Source organism: Balaenoptera musculus, chromosome 8 (assembly GCF_009873245.2).
Source record: "Balaenoptera musculus isolate JJ_BM4_2016_0621 chromosome 8, mBalMus1.pri.v3, whole genome shotgun sequence".
NCBI classification, from domain to species: Eukaryota; Metazoa; Chordata; class Mammalia; order Artiodactyla; family Balaenopteridae; genus Balaenoptera; species Balaenoptera musculus.
In genome coordinates this window covers 92,715,014-92,739,618 of record NC_045792.1, presented here as the reverse complement: position 1 = coordinate 92,739,618, position 24,605 = coordinate 92,715,014, and the positions used below count along the sequence as shown (strand labels likewise).

General features: G+C 40.2%; 1 protein-coding gene across 2 annotated transcripts in view; it reads right to left on the bottom strand.

Moving 5' to 3' along the window:
- API5 (apoptosis inhibitor 5) overlaps positions 1-8,380 on the bottom strand; it is a 37,927-nt gene extending 29,547 nt beyond the window's left edge. Inside the window, exon 1 of one of the 2 annotated variants that reach the window (XM_036859293.1) lies at positions 8,162-8,380. In XM_036859293.1, coding sequence (XP_036715188.1) covers positions 8,162-8,230 — 69 coding nt within the window. In that variant the 5' untranslated portion in view covers positions 8,231-8,380. The remainder of the gene's footprint in view (positions 1-8,161) is intronic. The other variant, XM_036859294.1, reaches the window with a different exon arrangement.
- Between the last annotated feature and the right edge of the window lie 16,225 nt (positions 8,381-24,605).

Below are 24,605 nucleotides of genomic sequence, written 5' to 3'. Positions count from 1 at the left end.
GGGAGACCATTAAACACACCAACATTCAAATTATAAGGGTCCCAGAAGAAGAGAAAAACAAAGGGACTGAGAAAATATTTGAAAACATTATAGTTGAAAACTTCCCTAATATGGGAAAGGAAATAGTTAATCAAGTACAGGAAGCACAGAGAGTTCCATACAGGATAAATCCAAGGAGAAACACGCCAAGACACATATTAATCAAACTATCAAAAATTAAATACAAAGAAAAAATATTAAAAGCAGCAAGGGAAAAACAACAAATAACATACAAGGGAATCCCCATAAAGTTAAGAGCTGATCTTTCAGCAGAAACTCTCCAAGCCATTAGGGAGTGGCAGGACATATTTAAAGTGATGAAGGGGAAAAACCTACAACCAAGGTCACTCTACCCAGCAAGGATCTCATTCAGATTTGATGGAGAAATTAAAACTTTTACAGACAAGCAAAAGCTAAGAGAATTCAGCACCACCAAACCAGCTCTACAACAAATGCTAAAGGAATTTCTCTAGGCAGGAAACACAACAGAAGGAAAAGACTTACAATAACAAACCCAAAACAATTAAGAATATGGTAATAGGAACATACATATTGATAATTACCTTAAATGTAAATGGATTAAATACTCCAACCAAAAGACACAGACTGCCTGAATGGATACAAAAACAAGAGCTGTCTATATGTTGTCTACAAGAGACCCACTTCAGACCTAGGGACATATACAGACTGAAAGTGAGGGGATGGAAAAAGATATTCCATGCAAATAGAAATCAAAAGAAAGATAGAGTAGCAATTCTCATATCAGACAAAATAGACTTTAAAACAAAGACTATTACAAGAGAGAAAGAAGGACACTACATAATGATCAAGGGATCAATCCAAGAAGAATATGTAACAGTTGTAAATATTTATGCACCCAACATAGGAGCACCTCAATACATAAGGCAAATACTAACAGCCATAAAAGGGGAAATCGACAGTAACACAATCAGTGTAAGGGACTTTAACACCCCACTTTCACCAATGGATAGATTCAAAATGAAAATAAAGAAAGAAACACAAGCTTTAAATGATACATTAAACAAGATGGACTTAATTGATATTTAAAGGACATTCCATCCAAAAGCAACAGAATACACTTTTTTCTCAAGTGTTCATGGAACATTCTCCAGGATAGATCATATCTTGGGTCACAAATCAAGCCATGGTAAATTTAAGAAAACTGAAGTCGTATCAAGTATCTTTTCTGACCACAACGCCATGAGACTAGATGTCAATTACAGGAAAAAAATCTGTAAAAAATACAAACACATGGAGGCTAAACAATAAACTACTTAATAACCAAGAGATCACTGAAGAAATCAAAGAGGAGATAAAAAAATACCTAGAAACAAATGACACTGAAAACACGATGACCCAAAACCTATGGGATGCAGCAAAAGCAATTCTAAGAGGGAAGTTTATAGCAATACAATCCTACCTTAAGAAACAACAAACATCTCAAATAAACAACCTAACCTTACACCTAAAGCAATTAAAGAAAGAAGAACAAAAAAGCCCCAAACTTAGCAGAAGAAAAGAAATCATAAAGATCAGATCAGAAATAAATGGAAAAGAAATAAAGGAAACAACAGCAAAGATCAATAAAACTAAAAGCTGGTTCTTTGAGAAGATAAACAAAATTGATAAACCGTTAGCCAGACTCATCAAGAAAAACAGGGAGAAGACTCAAACCAATAGAATTAGAAATGAAAAAAGAGAAGTAACAACTGACACGGCAGAAATACAAAGGATCATGAGATATTACTACAAGCAACTATATGCCAATAAAATGGACAACCTGGAAGAAATGGACAAATTCTTAGAAATGCACAACCTTCCAAGACTGAACCAGGAAGAACTAGAAAATATGAACAGACCAATCACAAGCACTGAAATTGAAACTGTGATTAAAAATCTTACAACAAACAAAAGCCCAGGACCAGATGGCTTCACAGGTGAATTCTATCAAACATTTAGAGAAGAGCTAACACCTATCCTTCTCAAACTCTTCCAAAATATAGCAGAGGGAGGAACACTCCCAAACTCATTCTATGAGGCCACCATCACCCTGATACCAAAACCAGACAAAGATGTCACAAAGAAAGAAAACTACAGGCCAATATCACGGATGAACATAGATGCAAAAATCATCAATACTGGCAAACAGAATCCAACAGCACATTAAAAGGATCATACACCATGATCAAGTGGGGTTTATCCCAGGAATGCAAGCATTCTTCAATATACGCAAATCAATCAATGTGATACACCATATTAACAAATTGAAGGAGAAAAACCATATGATCATCTCAATAGATGCAGAGAAAGCTTTCAACAAAATTCAACACCCATTTATGATAAAAACCCTCCAGAAAGTAGGCATAGAGGGAACTTACCTCAACATAATAAAGGCCATATATGACAAACCCACACTAACATCATCCTCAATGGTGAAAAACTGAAACCATTTCCACTAAGATCAGGAACAAGACAAGGTCACCCACTCTCACCACTATTATTCAACATAGTTTTGGAACTTTTAGCCACAGCAATCACAGAAGAAAAAGAAATAAAAGGAATCCAAATCGGAAAAGAAGAAGTAAAACTGTCACTGTTTGCAGATGACATGATACTATACATAGAGAATACTAAAGATGCTACCAGAAAACTACTAGAGCTAATCAATGAATTTGGTAAAGTAGCAGGATACAAAATTAATGCACAGAAATCTCTAGCATTCCTATACACTAATGAAGAAAAATCTGAAAGTGAAATTAAGGAAACACTCCCATTTACCACTGCAACAAAAAGAATAAATCCCTAGGAGTAAACCTACGTAAGGAGACAAAAGACCTGTATGCAGAAAACTATAAGACACTGATGAAAGAAATTAAAGATGATACAAATAGATGGCGAGATATACCACGTTCTTGGATTGGAAGAATCAACATTGTGAAAATGACTATACTACCCAAAGCAATCTACAGATTCAATGCAATCCCTATCAAACTACCAATGGCATTTTTCACAGAACTAGAAGAAAAAAATCTCACAATTTGTAAGGAAACACAAAGACCCCGAATAGCCAAAGCAATCTTGAGAAAGAAAAATGGAGCTGGAGGAATCAGGCTCCTGGACTTCAGACTATACTACAAAGCTACAGTAATCAAGACAGTATGGTACTGGCACAAGAACAGAAATACAGAATAATGGAACAGGATAGAAAGCCCAGAGATAAACCCACACACAAATGGTCCCCTTATCTTTGAAAAGGAGACAAGAATATCCAGTGGAGAAAAAACAGCCTCTTCTATAAGTGGTGCTGGGAAAACTGGACAGCTACATGTAAAACAATGAAATTAGAACACTCCCTAACACCATACACAAAAATAAACTCAAAATGGATTAAAGACCTAAATGTAAGGCCAGACACTATCAAACTCTTAGAGGAAAACATATGCAGAACACTCTATGACATAAATCACAGCAAGATCCTCTTTGACCCATCTCCTACAGAAATGGAAATAAAAACAAATGGGACCTAATGAAAGTTAAAAGCTTTTGCACAGCAAAGGAAACCATAAACAAGACGAAAAGACAACCCTCAGCATGGGAGAAAATATTTGCAAATGAAGCAACTGAGAAAGGATTCATCTCCAAAATTTACAAGCAGCTCATGCAGCTCAACATCAAAAAAACACACAACCCAATCCAAAAATGGGCAGAAGACCTAAACAGACATTTCTCCAAAGAAGATATACAGATTGCCAACACACACATGAAAGAATGCTCAACATCACTAATCATTAGAGAAATGCAAATCAAAACTACAAAGAGATATCATCTCACACCAGTCAGAATGGCCATCATCAAAAAATCTACAAACAGTAATGCTGGAGAGGGTGTGGAGAAAAGAGAACCCTCTTGCACTGTTGGTGGGAATGTAAATTGATACAGCCACTATGGAGAACAGTATGGAGGTTCCTTAAAAAACTACAAATAGAACTACCATACGACCCAGCAATCCCACTACTGGGCATATACCCTGAGAAAACCGTAATTCAAAAAGAGTCATGTACCGCAATGTTCACTGCAGCTCTATTTACAATAGCCAGGACATGGAAGCAACCTAAGTGTCCATCAACAGATGAATGGATAAAGAAGATGTGGCACATATATACAATGGAATATTACTCAGCCATAAAAAGAAACAAAATTGAGTTATTTGTAGTGAGGTGGATGGACCCAGAGTGTGTCATACAGAGTGAAGTCAGAAAGAGAAAAACAAATACCGTATGCTAACACATATATATGGAATCTGAGAAAAAAAAAAAAAAGGTCATGAAGAACCTAGGGGCAAGACGGGAATAAAGACACAGACCTACTAGAGAATGGACTTGAGGATATGGGGAGGGGGAAGGGTAAGCTGGGACGAAGTGAGAGAGTGGCATGGACATATAAACACTACCAAATGTAAAATAGCTAGTGGGGAGTAGCCACATAGCACAGGGAGATCAGCTTGGTGACCACCTAGAGGGGCGGGATAGGGAGGGTGGGAGGGAGGGAGACGCAAGAGGGAAGAGATATGGGGATATATGTATATGTATAACTGATTCACTTTGTTATAAAACAGAAACTAATACACCACTGTAAAGCAATTATACTCCAATAAAGATGTTAAAAAAAAAAGACACAGGAGAAATCCGCGTTTAGGCATTATATTGATAGAATCTTAGATCAGCCTAATTGTCAAAATTCCTTAATATTTTTGACTACATAAGATAAAATTAAATATTTACATTTTAAAATTACGTACATTCATAAAAATTTGAGACAAAATTTAAGTTAATGGTGGGCCACGGCTTGCTCTATTATGGCCTGTTGGGAGCCCTGCGTAGAGCACAGTGGAAAAGGGGGTTAGGGAGGTATAAGAACACACAGCAAAGGAAGGAGACTTGACTAAGGAGTAGCAGAGGCAGAGTGGGGGAAAGGGAGACTGAATAAGTAGGTGGAACACAGGAGCTACAAGAGGAAAGATGACAGAGGGACCGGAAGGTTTTGAGGTATTAAACAATGCTTCACTTAGAATTTATGACCTGCTATTTGCTTATTAGAAAATACATGCTTGTGGTTTAAATATATGTGTGTGTGCATGTGTATGTATAAAGTTCCTTTCTTCATTCAAAAGAGATAATCCTTGAAAACAAGGGTTTTGTGTATTTATGTACATGTCTGTTTCTTCTTTGAATATATTTCTTCAAATATCTACTGAAGGGCAGGGTATAATACAAGGAGAGAAAGAAAAAAAAATAAAAGAATTTAAGCCTTAACCTTTACAATTAAGCAAGGGAATAAGAAATTTAGTAAGGGAGTAAGACTTCACAATTTAGTAAGATTTCACAATTTAGTAAGGGAATAAGAAAAGTCCTCACATGAAATAAAATACAAACTTGAAGTTCTATAAATGAATGCACAGTGCCAAGGAGGTTCCAAAAGAGAAAGATCTGGTCTGTTTGAGGCAAGGCAGCTGATAAAACCTCGGAGGACTTGTGTTTTCCTGATATATTTAGAGAGCACACTCTAAAAGGAGTACCGACAGTAGCAGAGAGGGCACTCCCCTCAGTGGTGGCTCCGTGAGCAGCAACTGCGGTACTCACCTCTTTTAAAAAGGGTGAAAATCAAAATAAAGTTAGAAGGAAGTTCTACACTAAGAAACTCAAATATGGTTTCAAAGTGTCCAGATAGGTACCTGCCAGGAAATTTAAAGTCTTGACTGTAAATCTTACAAGGTGACATGAAAATCTGGCTGTGCTACACTAAGAATGTAAATATTTTTTTCTCTCCTTAAAAAAACGTGAATGGTGTCCCTTCCGTTAAGTTGGCTCTTGCTTTTGTTAATTAAATTCACATGCAGTATCTTGAAGCTCCATACACCTTTTTGGGTGAGCAGTTTTAGGAATTTTCTCTAAAAGGAAAGAAGTATTACACAATAGAGCAGAATTAGTTGGCATTACGGTTTAGTCCAGCTTCAGTTTTCCCAGAATTCACTATTTGAGGCTGAGCAAATCACAACATTTCATCACCCAAAGATCTTTTTTCCTTATTTAGTTGCTTGACAGTTGTCATTACAGTGTTATGAAGGTACTGATCTCCCATCACCTAAGGGAACCGTGCTAAAATTTTACTGCCCAGCACAGAGTCTGGTACATGGTAGGCACTCAAAAAAATATACTGAATAAATGAAATTGTGGGTCCTCATGAAAGTCTGCATGAAAGGGTCCCTCATGTTTTTCACAAAATTCTGTCTCCTAAGCACTCTTCCTAAATTAAAAGCAGATTTTTGCCTTGAAAAACACTACTGACCTCTTGAGGCAGAACTCTCAATCTAAACTGGTATTTATAATTAAAGACAACATAAGAGGGAAATGCGAGCAACTCTCCATTATTCATAGAATATAAAAACTCTAGTTTGGCTTCTATTTGCTCTAACATACTGTAAGTAGGTGGCTGTCAACCTTTATCCTACTCCAGCAAAAAATGAGGGTGGGGTTATGGGACAGCACTCTGTATACAGTTTCAAAGGTTCCCTAGAAGATTCCTGAATCACCTCTTTGGGAGAGCACCATATAAAAACTGACTTGAGAATCACTGTTGTACCTTTTATTCCATCCCCTCTGCTGATGTGCAACAAAGTCAATTTTAGGGAGAACAATTGACTACAATCTCCCCCAACTCAGTCATAATGAATGAGACTATCTTCACTACTAGTTCTCTCTAGGAACAAAGACAACAAACTCAAACTGAGTGACCATAAGTTTTTCCCACCTTGCCTTATTCGGCAGAAAATGTCTCCTTCACAGCCAACTTAACACACACACCCTATGTACATCTACAACAGACTGACTATCAGTATATATTTCTCATTGATGATGTCAAACTTTCCTACTAAAATGGAAACGTGCAGGGAAGGAAAACCAACTGATACCTGAAAATGGTATATTCACAATTCTAGATTAAGCTAAAATAAGGTCCCCACATCAAAATTTTTTTTTTGTTCGGCTCAGAAAGGTTCTACCTGAATGTCTGGAAGAGGGGATGGGAGAAGTAAGGCCACAGCTTTGCTAATGTTATCAGACTCTAGGATCTCCCACTCACTACTCCAAGAGATGGGTAAGCAGAAGAATCCCTTGACGTTCTAGGCACTGAAAAGATACAGCATGGGATTTCCAGCAACAATGATCAAGATTACCGCGGGGAGAGCCTGGTTCTTTTCCCAAGAAAACACACAACCACTTGTCAACTCCTCAACTTCAAAGGATTCCAGTACTTGAAAACTCACAAAGAAGCAATGGCTTGTACAGCCAATTCAACACTGCTGAACACCTGCCAGACAACTCTATTTAAAGCTGCACTCTTCCCCAACCTCCCCACGGCCCTGTTATATTTCCTTCACAACACTCTTCATTGGGGGCAGGGGAAAAAGCATCTCTCTTTCTTATTTATCACTAGTCTCCCTCACTAAAGGTGCTTTCTGGGAGAGCATGTGTTTTTCTGTCTCGCACCTCCAGTGCCCGGCGCAGAGCCTGGTCCATGACAGGCGCTCAAAAAATGTACTTAATAATGAAATCATAAGCCCTCGTTAAAGTCTGGACGAAAGGGCCTTTCTGTATTTCACAAACTTCTGTCTCTCAAACTCTCTTCCTAAATTAATTGCAGATTTTTACCTCAAGAAAGACATTTTTGATCTCTCGAGGACTCTCAATCTAATCTTCCAAGGGACTGAGCGCCACCGAAAAGGAGAAAAACTTCAGTGGAATTTGGAGGACAAGGCTCGGAAAGAGACTGAACGGGGCGGGGAGGCGGGGGGTGCTGAAGAGGCTGTTAGGAAACGCCACGGTGAGAAAAGGCTAATCAAGGGAAGCAGAGGAGCCTGGAACCCGGGGACCGCGCTCTCCCTGGTGAAGCCCGAGTCTGCACTCCCGGCGAGGGGCCCACCCCGACGAAACAGCCGGGGCGGCTGGGAGCCCGCGGGAGGGCGAAGCAGTAGCCCGCGCCGGCCCGGGGAGCGCTTTCGAAAGGCCGCAGAGCGCCGGGCCCCGCAGGCCGCTAGGGAACTCACTTGGCCCACTTGCTCCGTGGCATCAGCTAAGATGCCATAGTTGCGGTAAAGCTCCTCTACGGTCGGCATGGTGAACGACAAGCCCAGGGCCCGCTCCTGCTGTCGTCGTCGCCGGCGCCACCGCCGCCGCTGAAGTTCTCCAAGCCTGCGACCCGCACTGTTACGACTCCAGCTGCCGCCAGTGCAGCCGCCAGTCACCGCGCACGGGACAGCTCCTCCCCCAACGTCCACGTAAAGACGTGCGCGTCGGGAGCGGCCTTCATTGACTGCCAATGCGCCACCTGGTGTTTATTGCCCTCTAGCGGTGGGAGGTGCAAAAAGCGGCAAGGACGATTGAATTAGCGCATGCTTTTTTTTTTTGGAAGGACTGTGCCTGGCTAGGAGCTCTTGGTGCGGGTTGGAGGAAAATACAAAGCTAATTGCGTTTCTGCCTTTAAAAGACCTCACGTTGGCCAGAAAAGTGATTTTATGGGGAGAAAAACAGAGTGAGGAGTGAGAGTGCAAGCTGTATGGGAAGTCGTAAACTCAAGGAAGGTAACACAAATCGGTGGCAATTGGTTCAGTGTTGCTTTTATTATCTTTTATTTTGGATTTTGTGTTTTTTTTGAGCAAAAATCACTCAGTTGTCATTAAAACAAACAAACAAACAAACAAACAAAACTCAACGTCCAAACAAAACAGAAGAACCCAAAAAACAAAAAAACTTCTGTCCACCAGGCTAAACAGGTCTAGGAGTGAAATTTGCCCCACTGGAAAAGTTTGTTTATCTTTGCTTGCTGCCAGAGTAGAGTTTGGGACACCTGATTGTGTCTAATAACCAAGAGGGTAATAAATAACTGAAACCATATATACTTACTGATAAGAGTCTGCAAGATACAAGTTTAGATGAAAAAAATGGAAGTTGCAAAACAGGTATAAAAAGATTACATTTTTATTATTTAAAAAAACCCCAAAAGCATACAAAACAAAGTTATGTGCATGTGTGTTAATACTGAAATGTCAAGATTGAAACATCAGCTGTAATAGATGGTAAATTTCAAAGCCAGATTCACTAGTGCAGAATATATGCAGGCAATCCTTACAAACCATTTCCTTGGGTCTTGTACTCCTCGTTTAGATTAAGGGTATTAAAAAAATTAGGGAGTAGAAGGAGAGGAATTGGTGAGGGTGTTTTTGGAGAGAGATCTTGTGCTTGTGAGCAGCTTGGGACAATTGCGACCTCCTTCCCTCAAGCCTGGGACCATACTGAGGAGCCTGAAATGTAATCCCTGTAGTTGGAAGACACGAAGGGCTGGTGCCTGACGTATGCCTGAAAAAGCTTGAGTTATCTGTGGCAGCAGAGTGGAGGTGGCCATGTTGGGATCTACCTGCCATCCCAGACTTTTCCTGGAAACAAGGGGGTCAGAGGGATTCCCTTGTACCAGAGATGGGCCATGTAAAAGAGAGAGAGAGGGAGAGATTCTGGATCCATTCTGAGTCCTGCTTCAGGGGGCATCTGTCTGAGCATGAGAAATCCCCCACGAAAAGAATCAGTGGCAACAGAAACTGCATGGTGATTGAGGGCAGCACATGAGCACTTCATGGGGGTCACAGTTGGGGGTGACCTCTGAAGATCCCACAGAGTGGCCTATGGAAAAGGCCTAGTCTCTACCAACCTGAGAAGGCATGTAGTACTGCACATGTACTAACGTATCCTCTCTTCTCACATCCCCGTCTCAAAGCATATGCCCAGGAGGGCTTAGAAACTGCCTACCAGATGTGGTGGGGAATAAAGAGCAGAAAGGCAGGATGGGAAGCAGGTCCCAGCTGGAGCAGAGAAGATATGATTGTAACTCAAGTTTAGAGTTTGGGTTCACATGTGAGAATAGACATTTTAATTTCTGAATTGAGGATTATTTTTTAACTGAGAGCAAGCAGAAAAGTTATGGATCTGCCAAAATTTCTCTCTAGAATCCGAATGAGATTCCTCTACCTCAATAAATTTTAAAGAGATAGTGAAAGACAAATAACAAAGACAAAGACAAATAACAAAGGTGTATTTGGATCACATCCCCTAAGTTAGGTATTCAATGAAGTGTTGGGTGTATGTGTAAAAATGGGGAAGTGATCTGGGGCAGGAAGTGAGGCTGTGTTTTTTCAAGGGGATTGTTGCTTTGGCTTAATAATTCACTGCAAAAGAATAAGCTATTATAGGGACTTCCCTGGTGGCACAGTGGTTAAGAATCCGCCTGCCAATGCAGGGGACATGGGTTCGAGCCCTGGTCCAGGAAGATCCCACATGCCGCGGAGCAACTAAGCCCATGCTCCACAACTACTGAGCCTGTGCTCTAGAGCCCGCGAGCCACAACTACTAAGCCCGTGCGCCGCAACTACTGAAGCCCGTGCACTCTAGGGCCTGTGCTTGGCAACAAGACGAGCCACCACAATGAGAAGCATGTGCACTGCCACAACTAGAGAAAGCCCGTGCGCAGCAAGGAAGACCAATGCAGCCGAAAATAAATAAATTAAATAAATAAAATTTTAAAAAAGAGAATAAGCTATTATATACATATGATATATATGTGTCTCTAAAATTTAATATATCTGATTTTTTAAACATAGACTTCAAAGAGATAAAAGACTCAACCAGTGTTTTTCTTTTTTTTTTTTTTTAAATTTTATTTATTTATTTATTTATTTATGGCTGTGTTGGGTCTTCGTTTCTGTGGGAGGGCTTTCTCTAGTTGTGGCAAGCGGGGGCCACTCTTCATCGCAGTGCACGGGCCTCTCACTTCTGCGGCCTCTCTGTTGCCGAGCACAGGCTCCAGACGCGCAGGCTCAGCAATTGTGGCTCACGGGCCCAGCCGCTCCGCGGCACGTGGGATCCTCCCAGACCAGGTCTCGAACCCGTGTCCCATGCATTGGCAGGCAGATTCTCAACCACTGCGCCACCAGGGAAGCCCCCTCAACCAGTGTTTTTCTGTTTTAAAACAGACTTAATCATACAAGGTCCTTCAAACCTAATCCTTAACCAACTTGCCAGGCAGTTTCACTCAGCACTACATCCTTCCCTTTCTGTTGCCGTCCATTAGTTAACCACGGTAACCAGGCTTGTGAACTCTTCTTGGTTTCCTTATTCTTCTCTGATTCTTAGTCCTGGAAAATGCTTCAATTCAAATTATATATTTTTCTCTATTTCCAACTGGTCATCCAAGCTCAGGGACTAGATTTGGTCCTAATGATGATAATATTGAGGACAACGCTGATGATAATGATGATGATGGTAATAATAACAGGAGTCATAAGAATGATAACCAACGTGTATTGAGCAATGGCAAAGTTCTAAGCACTTTATGCAAATTGATTCGTGAAAGCTCTGTGAGCTAGGAAATAATATTATCATCTCCGTTGACAAATGAGCAGAGACGCAGAGATGAGGACTAACTTGCCCAATATCCCTTAGCTGGTAATAGCTGAGTTAGACTTTGAGTCTTAGCAGCTGAATTCCAAAGCCCATGCTCTTTACTATGAAAGCCCCTAAATTTATCACATTTATCTCTCTCATTGTCCCCTCTGCCCCAGCTCAGGCCCCATCCCCTCACATCTGAGCAATGCCCACAGCTTCCTAAATGGTTTCTTTGTCTCTGATCTCAGTCGACTCTACTCTTAGTATCTTTTCATAATTTTGATTTTTTTTCCTTTAATTAAACAAGTTGACATAATATGGTATCATATTAATATACTCAAATACTACAAAATTATTTCACATAAACCCCAAAAGTTCCTCTTCACACCTCTCTTCCCCAGAGGTAACTATGGCTATTGGTATAGTTTATACTTATAGACCTTTACATGCAATATGTAGTTTAAAATATGTATATGTAGTGACACAGCACATTTTGTTCTGTGCCTTGCTTTGGTTACTTAACAATATGTTTTATAGATCTTTCCATGACAGCACTGCCTAGTATTGTACACAGAGGAATCTTTTTTTTTTTCTGAATTTTATCTTCTATATGTTTTTATACAGCAGGTTCTTATTAGTTATCCATTTTATACATATTGGTGTATACATGTCAATCCCAATCACCCAATTCATCACATAACCACCCCCCCCACTGCTTCCCCCCGTTGGTGTCCATAAGACTGTCTCTACATCTGTGTCTCAATTTCTGCTCTGCAAACCAGTTCATCTATACCATCTTTCTAGGTTCCACATATATGCATTAGTATACGATATCTGTTTTTCTCTTGCTGACTTACTTCACTCTGTACGACAGTCTCTAGATTCATCCATGTCTCTACAAATGACCAAATTACGATCCTTTTTATGACTGAATAATATTCCATTGTACATATGTACCACATCTTCTTTATCCAGTCGTCTGTCGATGGGCATTTAGGTTGCTTCCATGACCTGGCTATTGTAAATAGTGCTGCAATGAACATTCGGGTGCATGTGTCTTTTTGAATTACGGTTTTCTCTGGGTATATGCCCAGTAGTGGGATTGCTGGGTCATAGGGTAATTCTATTTTTAGTTTTTTAAGGAACCTCCACACTGTTCTCCATAGTGGCTGTATCAATTTACATTCCCACCAACAGTGCAAGAGGGTTCCCTTTTCTCCACACCCTCTCCAGCATTTGTTGTTTGTAGATTTTCTGATGATGCCCATTCTAACTAGTGTGAGGTGATACCTCATTGTAGTTTTGATTTGCATTTCTCTAATAATTAGTGATGTTGAGCAGCTTTTCATGTGCTTCTTGGCCATCTCTATGTCTTCTTTGGAGAGATATCTATTTAGGTCTTCTGTCCATTTTTTCATTGGGTTGTTTGTTTTTTTAATATTGAGCTGCATGAGCTGTTTATATATTTTGGAGATTAATCCTTTGTCCATTGATTCGTTTGCAAATATTTTCTCCCATTCTGAGGGTTGTCTTTTCATCTTGCTTGCCGTTTCCTTTGCTTTGCAAAAGCTTTTAAGTTTCAGTACGTCCCATTTGTTTATTTTTGTTTTTATTTCCATTACTCTAGGAGGTGGATCAAAAAAGATCTTGCTGTGATTTATGTCAAAGAGTATTCTTCTTATGTTTTCCTCTAAGAGTTTTATAGTGTCCGGTCTTACATTTAGGTCTCTAATCCATTTTGAGTTTATTTTTGTGTTTGGTGTTAGGGAGTGCTCTCATTTCATTCTTTTACATGTAGCTGTCCAGTTTTCCCAGCACTACTTATTGAAGAGACTGTCTTTTCTCCATTGTATATCCTTGCCTCCTTTGTCATAGATTAGTTGACCATAGGTGCATGGGTTTAGCTCTGGGCTTTCTATCCTGTTCCATTGATCTATAGCTCTGTTTTTGTGCCAGTACCATATTGTCTTGATTACTGTAGCTTTGTAGTATAGTCTGAAGTTAGGGAGTCTGATTCCTCCAGCTCCGTTTTTTTCCCTCAAGATTGCTTTGGCTATTTGGGGTCTTTTGTGTCTCCATAAAAATTTTAAGATTTTTTGTTCTAGTTCCATAAAAAATGCCATTGGTAATGCCATTGATAGGGATTGCACTGTATCTGTAGATTGCTTTGGATAGTATAGTCATTTTCAGAATATTGATTCTTCCAATCCAAGAACATGGTATATCTCTCCATCTGTTGGTATCATCTTTAATTTCTTTCATCAGTGTCTTATACTTTTCTGCATACAGGTCTTTGGTCTCTCTAAGTAGGTTTATTCCTAGGTATTTTATTCTCTTTGTTGCAATGGTAAATGGGAGTGTTTCCTTAATTTCTCTTTCAGGTTTTTCATCATTACTGTATAGGAATGCAAGAGATTTCTGTGCATTAATTTTGTATCCTGCAACTTTACCAAATTCATTGATTAGCTCTAGTAGTTTTCTGGTGGCATCTTTAGGATTCTCTATGTATAGTATCATGTCATCTGCAAACAGTGACAGTTTTACTTCTTTTCCAATTTGTATTCCTTTTATTCCCTTTTCTTCTCTGACTGCCATGGCTAGGACTCCTAACTATGTTGAATAATAGTTGTGAGAGTGGACATCCTTGTCTTGTTCCTGATCTTAGAGGAAATGCTTTCAGTTTTTCACCATTGAGAATGATGTTTGCTGTGGGTTTGTTATATATAGCCTTTATTATGTTGAGGTAGGTTCCCTCTATGCCCACTTTCTGGAGAGCTTTTATCATAAATGGGTGTTGAAATTTGTCAAAAGCTTTTTCTGCATCTATTGAGATGATCATATGGTTTTTGTTCTTCAATTTGTTAATATGGTGTATCACATTGATTGATTTGCATATATTGAAGAATCCTTGCATCCTTGGGATAAATCCCACATCATCATGGTGTATGATCTTTTAATGTGTTGTTGGATTCTGTTTGCTAGTATTTTGTTGAGGATTTTTGCATCTATATTCATCAGTGATATTGGTTGGTAATTTTCTTTTTTTGTAGTATCTTTGTCTGGTTTTGGTATCAGGGTGATGGTGGCCTCATAGAATAAGTTTGGGAGTGTTCCTTCCTCTGCAATTTTTTGGAAGAGTTTGAGAAGGATGGGTGTTAATTCTTCTCTAAACGTTTGATAGAATTCACCTATGAAGCCATCTGGTCCTGGACTTTTGTTTGTTGGAAGATTTTTAATCACAGTTTCAATTTCATTACTTGTGATTGGTCTGTTCATATTTTCTATTTCTTCCTGGTTCAGTCTTGGAAGGTTATACCTTTCTAAGAATTTGTCCATTTCTTCCAGGTTGTCCATTTTATTGGCATAGAGTTGCTTTAGTAGTCTCTTAGGATGCTTTGTATTTCTGTGGTGTCTGTTGTAACTTCTCCTTTTTCATTTCTGATTTTATTGATTTGAGTCCTCTCCCTCTTTTTCTTGCTGAGTCTGGCTAATGGTTTATCAATTTTGTTTATCTTCTCAAAGGACCAGCTTTTAGTTTTATTGATCTTTGCTATTGTTTTCTTTGTTTCTATTGCATTTATTTCTGCTCTGATCTTTATGATTTCTTTCCTTCTACTAACTTTTGGTTTTGTTTGTTCTTCTTTCTCTAGTTCCTTTAGGTGTAAGGTTAGATTGTTTATTTGAGATTTTTCTTGTTTCTTGAGGTAGGCTTGTATTGCTATGAACCTCCCTCTTAGAACTGCTTTTGCTGCATCCCATAGATTTTGGATTGTCGTGTTTTCATTGTTATTTGTCTCTAGGTATTTTTTTATTTCCTCTTTGATTTCTTCAGATGCTCTCTTGGTTATTTAGTAATGTATTGTTTAGCCTCCATGTGTTTGTGTTTTTTACGTTTTTTCCCCTGTATTCATTTCTAATCTCATAGCGTGTGGTCAGAAAAGATGCTTGATATGATTTCAATTTTCTTAAATGTACTGAGGCTTGATTTGTGACCCAAGTTGTGATCTATCCTAGAGAACGTCCCATGTGCACTTGAGAAGAAAGTGTAATCTGCTGTTTTTGGATGGAATGTCCTATAAATATCAATTAAATATATCTGGTCTACTGTGTCATTTAAAGCTTTTGTTTCCTTATTAATTTTCTGTTTGGATGATCTGTCCATTGGTGTAAGTGAGGTGTTAAAGTCCCCCACTATTATTGTGTTACTGTCGATTTCCTCTTTTACAGCTGTTAGCAGTTGCCTTATGTATTGAGGTGCTCCTATGTTGGGTGCATATATATTTATAATTGTTATATCTTCTTCTTGGATTGATCCCTTGATCATTAGGTAGTGCCCTTCCTTGTCTCTTGTAACATTCTTTATTTTAAAGTCTATTTTATCTGATATGAGTATAGCTACTCCAGCTTTCTTTTGATTTCCATTTGCATGGACTATCTTTTTCCATACCCTCACTTTCAGTCTGTATGTGTCCCTAGTTCTGAAGTGGGTCTCTTGTAGACAGCATATATATGGGTCTTGTTTTTGTATCCATTCAGTGAACCTGTGTCTTTTGGTTGGAGCATTTAATCCATTCACATTTAAGGTAATTGTTGATATGTATGTTCCTATTACCATTTTCTTAATTGTTTTGGGTTTGATATTGTAAATCCTTTTCTTCTCTTGTTTTTCCCTCTTAGAGAAGTTCCTTTAGCATTTGTTGTAGAGCTGGTTTGGTGGTGCTGAATTCTCTTTGCTTTTGCTTGTCTGTAAAGCTTTTGATTTCTCCATCAAATCTAAATGAGATCCTTGCCGGGTAGAGTAATCTTAGTTGTAGGTTCTTCCCTTTCATCACTTTAAGTATATCATGCCACTCCCTTCTGGCTTGTAGAGTTTCTGCTGAGAAATCAGCTGTTAACCTTATGGAGCTCCCTTGTATGTTATTTGTCATTTTTCCCTTGCTGCTTTCAATAATTTTTCTTTGTGTTTAATTTTTGCCGATTTGAGTACTATGTGTCTCAGTGTGTTTCTCCTTGGGTTTATCCTGTATGGGACCCTCTGTGCTTCCCGGACTTAGGTGGCTATTTCCTTTCCCATGTTAGGCAAGTTTTTGACTATAATCTCTTCAAATATTTTCTCGGGTCCATTCTCTTTTCTCCTTCTGGGACCCCTATAATGTGAATGTTGTTGTGTTTAATGTTGTTCCAGAGGTCTCTTAGGCTGTCTTCATTTCTTTTCATTCTTTTTTCTTTATTCTGTTCCACAGCAGTGAATTTCACCATTCTGTGTTCCAGGTCACTTATCCGTTCTGCCTCAGTTATTCTGCTGTTGATTCCTTCTAGTGTAGTTTTCATTTCAGTTATTGTATTGTTCATCTCTGTTTGTTTGTTCTTTAATTCTTCTAGAACTTTGTTAATCATTTCTTGCATTTTCTCGATCTTTGCCTCTATTCTTTTTCCGAGGTCCTGGATCATCTTCACTATCATTATTCTGAATTATTTTTCTGGAAGGTTGCCTATCTCCACTTCATTTAGTTGTTTTTCTGGGGTTTTATCTTGTTCCTTCATCTGGTTCATAGCCCTCTGCCTTTTCATCTTGTCTATCTTTCTGTGAATGTGGTTTTTGTTCCACAGGCTGCAGGATTTTAGTTCTTCTTGCTTCTGCTGTCTGTCTTCAGGTGGATGAGTTATCTAAGAGGCTTGAGCAAGTTTCCTGATGGGAGGGACTGGTGGTGGGTAGAGCTGGCTTTTGCTCTGGTGGGCAGAGCTCAGTAAAACTTTAATCTGCTTGTCTGCTCATGGGTGGGGCTGGGTTCCCTCCCTGTTGGTTGTTTGGCCTGAGGCGACCCAACACTGGAGCCTACCCGGGCTCTTTGGTGGGGCTAATGGCGGACCTGGGAAGGCTCACTCCAAGGAGTACTTCCCAGAACTTCTGCTGCCAGTGTCCTTGTCCCCATGGTGAGCCACAGCCACCCCCCGCCTCTGCAGGAGACCCTCCAACACTAGCAGGTAGGTCTGGTTCAGTCTCCTATGGGGTCACTGTTCTTTCCCCTGGGTCCCGAGGAGCACACTACTTTGTGTGTGCCCTCCAAGAGTGGAGTCTCTGTTTCCCCCAGTCCTGTTGAAGTCCTGCAATCAAATTCCGCTAGCCTTCAAAGTCTGCTTCTCTAGGAATTCCTTCTTCCGTTGCCGGACCCCAAGGTTGGGAAGCCTGACGTGGGGTTCAGAACCTTCACTCCAGTGGGTGGACTTCTGTGGTATAAGTGTTCTCCAGTTTGTGAGTCACCCACCCAGCAGTTATAGGATTTGATTTTATTGTGATTGCGCCCCTCTTACCATCTCATTATGGCTTCTCCTTTGTCTTTGGATGTGGGGTATCTTTTTTGGTGAGTTCCAGTGTCTTCCTGTCGATGATTGTTCAGCAGTTAGTTGTGATTCCAGTGCTCTCACAGGAGGGAGTGAGAGCACATCCTTCTACTCCGCCATCTTGAACCAATTGCATAACAGCTGATCTTTCAGCAGAAACTCTGCTTCTCTCCTCATTGCTTCATTCTCTGTTTTGTTTTTACCTTGCTCCAGCTGACTGTGGCTTGCCAACCCATGCAGGATTGAAGGCAGAATCCAGAGGAATCTTGTAGTGTTAAAGGAGATAAACATTGACTCTAGTTTTGTCAAGGCCTGATTTCTTTTTCTTTTTTTCTTTTTTTTGGCCACGCCACGCGGCATGTGGGATCTTAGTTCCCTGACCAAGGATTGAACCTGTATTGGAAGCACAGAGTCTTTTTTTTTTTAATAGATCTTTATTGGAGTATAATTGCTTCACAATACTGTGTTAGTTTCTGCTGCACAACAAAGCAAATTAGCCATATGCATACCCATGTCCCCATATCCCCTCCCTCTTGAGCCTCCTTCCCATCCTCCCTATCCCACCCCTCTAGGTCATCGCAAAGCACCAAGCCGATCTCCCTGGGAAGCACAGAATCTTAACCACTGGACCATCAGGGAAGTCCCTGCACTGCCTAGTATTGATGTACCATAGTTTATTTATCGGTTTTTAAAAAAATTTTTTGGACATGTAGGTTGTTTCCCATTTTTCATTATTACAAACTCTGTTAAATGGGTGATTTTTATTTCCTTCTTTGTGCTTTTCTGTATTGTCTAGCTTTTCTATGATTTTTCTAGTTTTATGTATATTCTCTCTCCCTGCCATTGGACCTGTGAATGGGTTCATAGGTCATTTTGTCAAAGTCCCTCCATTCTTACAAAGGCAAAATTAAGTCCCAGAAGACAGAATTGGTCTGGCTCAGCTTAGGTCACATGTCTGATTTGGTCCAGTCAGTTAAGACCAAGAAAGCGAGATCACAGGAAGCAAACATAGCTGCCAGGGGCCCATGTGTACAGGTGGAGGAAGAGGGACTCTTCTCAAAGAAGGGAGAGGTGAGAAGGGTGCTGTTATAGCATCCTCTATCAGTGGGGATGCTTAAAGGCCGTCCGGATTCCATTCTATCAATCTGAGTGCTTGAAGAGAAGTTGTGTTTCCGCTCATCATTCAGCAAGTGTTTATTGAGCACCTCCTATGAGCCAGGCATTGTTTTAGAATGCAACCAAGCAGGCATGCAGCTAGAGTGAGAGAAACAATAAGCAAAATGCAGGGAATTCCCTGGTGGTCCAGTGGTTAGGACTGCATGCTTTCATTGTGGAGGGCCTGGGTTTGATCCCTGGTTGGGGAACTAAGATCCCACAAGCTGCGCAGTGTGGCAAAATAATAAATAAATAAAAATAAAGAAGAGGTTAAAAAGTATATATGTATACAAAACAAAAAAACCCCAAATGCACAAGTAAAATATATTTGATTTACAAAAGTAGATTGATAACATCAATATACAGCATAACTAGCCAATAGACAGGTCGCATATACTGACACTGTAGTATGTGACTGATGACATGGTCTGGAATTAACTTTACAGGGATAGGAAGAGATCTGGGCAGTCGTCTGGTTTAGCACTTTCCCTGGAAATCTGCAGTGAACATCTCTTCCCTTTTATTGTTCTTCTTTAACCCTCAATTCCTTCTTGCCTGTACTGCAGTTCTTTGAAAACATCACCCTAGATAATGAAACTTGGAACTACTTATTAATGTGCAATAAGTGTTAAATAAATAAAAGAACTAAGGAATAAACAAATAATCAAACTTTTCTGACCCCAGTTTATTGTAGTGTGGCCAAAGATCCTGAGGATTTCTTGGTAGTAGGAATTTTTCACTTTGTTTTTATTTTTATTATTTTACTTTTAGGAAAACCATTCTCTCTTTTCTCCTTGCCTCTCCTCCCTCCACCTACCTAACAATCAGTGGCTTTTGTCCTAGTAAATTGTCATATTTCAGGTGCTGTGACTATCTTTGAATCTATTTGTTTTGTAATTTTGAAATTAAGTTTAATTCTCTACTAAATATATGTTGAAAGGCTTAAAGAACCACCCCCTCTCCAGCCATTACTTTATATGCCTTGTACTTTGGATCAGTCTGAGAGACTACATTCTGAGAGCTTTTATTTTAATCTAATTTCTCTCTTCCAAGGAGGCCTTTTTAAGTCTAGCAGAAAAAAGATCATGACTCTCTAGAAGAAACAGAGAAAGATTAAGGTCCAGCTGGGTCTTAATTGAACTAATGATGATAATAATAGTCAATAGCCATTGAGTGTTTATCAAGTGCTTGATAGCATGTGTGTTACAGTAATAGCTAACCCTTATGGAGTGGCTGCTGTCTGCCAGGATTGGTCCTATATGCCTTACATGCTTTAACTCACAACAACCTTATGTAAGGCAGATACCAGTATTAAGAGATGGAGAAACGAAGGCACAGACATGTTAAGTACCTGCCCAGGGTCACACAGCTGATGAGTAGAAGTTTTGGGGTGTCTATCCTGGTAGTCTGGCTCTGATAGATATACCACCAACTCCTAAAACTAATTACCTCTTGGTTAATGTGTTGATTTCTTAGATGGGCTAAGTCATCTGGAGTCTTGCAGTTCTTTATCAGGCACATTCAACCTCCTAATCCAATTTGTGTCTTGACAGGGGAGCTTCACATACTTATTAATGGTACCTGCTTTATAAGGTTGTTATGAGAATTAAACGAAATAATAGAGGCAAGTGCCTAGGACAGCGCCTGGCCCACAGTAAGTGCTCAGTTAGTATTGGCTCCCTTCCCTTGTACCATTTGAAGATCTTAATCATTTATGTTTCAAGAATGAATGATCCTTGGTCACTGCAAGTTGCTCTCTGGAGGTCAGGTTTCTCCCTCTGATTGTATCCAAATATTGGAAACAGGAGTGTATTAGTTTCCTGGGGCTGTCATAACAAATTACCACAAACTTGGTGGCTTAACACAACAGAAATTTTTGCTTTCATAGTTCTGGAGGTCAGAAGTCTAAAATCAGGACCATGATCCCTCCAGAGTCTCTAGGGGAGATTTTGTTCCTTGTCTCTTCCAGTTTCTGGAGGCTTGTGGTTGCCTCACTCTAATCTCTGCCTCTCTCTTTTTTTTTTTTTTAAATAAATTTATTTATTTATTTATTTATTTGTGGCTGCATTGGGTCTTCGTTGCTGCGCACGGGCTTTCTCTAGTTGCGGTGAGCAGGGGCTACTCTTCATTGCGGTGCGCAGGCTTCTCATTGCAGTGGCTTCTCTTGTTGCAGAGCACAGGCTCTAGGTGCGCAGGCTTCAGTAGTTGTGGCACGTGAGCTCAGTAGTTGTGGCTTGCGGGCTCTAGAGCACAGGCTCAGTAGTTGTGGCGCACAGGCTTAGTTGCTCCGTGGCGGGTGGGATCTTCCCGTACCAGGGATCGAACCCATGTCCCCTGCATTGGCCGGCGGATTGTTAACCACTGAGCCACCAGGGAAGTCCCTCTGCCTCTCTCTTTACAAGGCTTTCTGCTGTCTATCAAATCTCCCCTGTATGTCTCCTATAAGGACACAGTATCCTGGGATTTAGGGTCCACCCAGATAATCCAGGATGATCTCATCAGAGGTCATTAACTTAATTACATCTACGAAAGAGATGTTTTTCCCAAATAAGGTCACATTCACAGTTTCTGGGGATTAGGAAGTGAAAGTATCATTTTGGGGATCACCATTCAATCTACTACAAGGGGTTAAGAACAGATGCTTGGGACCCTGACAGCCCTGGTTCTGGCTGTGCTGCTTACTCAATGGGTAAGAGATTCTCAAGGTGATGGTCTGTAAAAGTGCTTTTTCTTCCTGTATATCAAAGGATAGTTGTTCCTCTTCTTTGTGTCCTAATGCTGAGAAGATGACAACCAAAACTGACCCCCTTTCCCTCAGACTGCAATGGGCTTGTATTAGCCAGGGTTCTCCAGAGAAACAGTACCAACAGAAAATAAATACATTTGGAGAGAGACGTTATAAGGAATTGGCTCATGCAGTTAAGGAGGCTGGCAAGTCCAAATTTGAAGTGTGGGCTGGGAGGTGGAGACCCAGGAGAGCTGATGGGACAGTTTCAGTTTGAAGGCAGTCTGCTGGAGATTTTTTTCTTACTCGTGGGAGGATTGGGTTTTCTGTTCTATTCAGACCTTCAACTGATTGGATGAGGCCCACCCACATTTTAGAGGGCAATCTGCCTTATTCTACTGATTAAAATGTAAATCTAATTCAAAAAACACCCTTGTGGAAATGCCCAGAATAAAGTTTGACCAAATATCTGGGCACCTCCTGGCCCAGTGAAGTTGACACATCAAAATTAACCATCATGGGGCTTAACCATTTCATCCTGCAAACACTGGTTGAGAACTTACTGTGTCACAAAGCCCAAGAACCCAGACTGGGTTCCTAAGCATTAAGTGGGAAAACAGCCATAAGGAAAGTTGGATTGTTTACCTGGAAACAAGCTCCAGGTGGGCAACCCAGTGAGGAAAAGCTCACTTCCTCCCACTGTCTGCTGCCCAGTGGAATGCAGTAGCCCCAGATGTTGACCAATATGGACCCAGCTACAGAAGAGCAGTTGGGAGAGACACTGCTAGTGGTTAATAACACTGGATTGGAAACCTGACAGAGGGGACCAACCAAATTTTTACCCCTGTGACTTTGAGCAAGTTACTAAACTGCCCCAAACCTCAGTGTTCCCATCTTAAAATGGGAATAACAATAGCGTCACATCAAAGGACTGTTGTGAGGTTAAAATGAGAGCACATTGCCCAGAGCCTATCACATAGTGACTTGCTAATAGTAATAATAATAATAATAATAATAATTGCTACCAAGATTCGAGTGCTTCTCTGTGACATGCCCCTGGGCATCCCCATTTTAAAGATGAAACAGCTGAGGGTCAGGTTAAGTAAGACCAAGAAAGGTTAATAGCAGCAATTATTATTAAAGCTTCTTTGCCAATCACTCAGAATTTTAATCCTCCAGTCTCCTTTTCTATCTGCAGAAAAGAGTAATTTCTACATTAATGTATTGTGAAAATTTAAAGGATATAAGTTAAAAAAAGTACATTGAGGGGGATCAACTTGTTTTATTTGAAGGAATTTGGGTCCAGGTTTAAGTTATTAACAGCTGGCATCACTTATTTCATGCGTTTGAAAAAGCCTTACTTTTGTAGAGCCACTTTATTGTGCAAAGTGCTTAAGCTCTGGAAATTTGCTCTAGATTTCTTAACTAACCAGGGAGTTTGTAAAACTGAAAGAAATAATTGAGAATGCCCCCCTAAACTAAAGAAAGTCTGTTTCATCTGAAGTATGGCACCTCCTGCAAAAAGCTTTGTATGCACTCTATACAGTGCAAAAATGTTTCATAAATACAGTCCACTCTTAATCATCAGGACGTTTAAGAGTTTGTGAATAACAGCGATAAAGGTGCAGTGGAGGCTGAAGCTGGTCCCACCTTCCCAGCTTGGATTGATTGCCAACCCTTTAGGGTTTCCGTGGGTGGAGAGCCCAGGAGGGAGGGAGGGAGAGAGAGAGCAGCTGAGATGATGTAGCAGTCACAGCTGATGATAATGGTAATGAGAGCCACAAAAGTGGTAGCTAACATATTGAGCACTTTCTCTCTGCTTTTCCTTGTGGGATCTCCCTCTCTCCCTTCTGGCTTGTGAAGAAAAGGTTTAATTCTGTGCCACATCAGAGAGGTCAGGAGGTTACGTAAATTTCCCAGAGTTGCTCAGCTTGATTGGTAACAGAAGTGGGATTTGAACCCAGATCCATCTGACTTCAAAACCTGAGCTCTTGGACTCTACAGCTTTATATATCTTTCCCACCATCTTCCATTGCAGCAACCAACTGAAGGCAGTGAAGAAAAGTCTTCCCTCCCTTAGCTTTCCCTTCACAGACAATGAGCAGATTCTGTGCTTCTTTATTCCCTCCATGTTCCCCATTCATTAATCAAAACAGGTAGAAATGACTACTGTGTGCAAAGTGATGCAGTTGGTATTGGCTTAATTTTGTCCAGACAAAGAGAAGCAGTGGAAGAGAATGACCCCAGAATTCATTCACAACCTCAAAGGCAAAGAGGTGTTAAAAAAAAGTACCAACGGTTTTTATGTTTATTTTTTATTACAAATGTAATAGATGTTCACTGAAGAAAATGGAAACAGCAAAGAAAAGCACAAAGAAGGAAATAAAATTCTCCTACTAGCCTGCCCTGAGAGACAAACTCTGTTAACATTTTGGTATGTTTGCTGAAAAAAAATTTTTTTTTCTTATTTATAGGTAAAAATACAAATCCTAGTGTATATAAAACACTGGATTTTTTGCTATGTGAAAAGAAAAAAATAATCATCCTATTTTTTTTTAATGTCATTTAATCAGGTAGTTTGTGACTGGCGGCTGAAAGCGTTCTGATTTCCCGCCTGACGGATCCAACCACTGTTACCTCTCAGTTCATGCTCCTCAACATGTTGGTTCATTCCTGGCTGCACTAGGCACTTGGTGGGGGCGGGGCTTGGATAAAACAGTAAACACGGCAAGCGCTGCTCCTGTGGTCCTGGAGCTTATGATCAAATAAACCGAGGAAAACAATACAAAAATTAAAAGTATTAACAACTTGCCATGGATGGTGATAGGTGCTGTGAC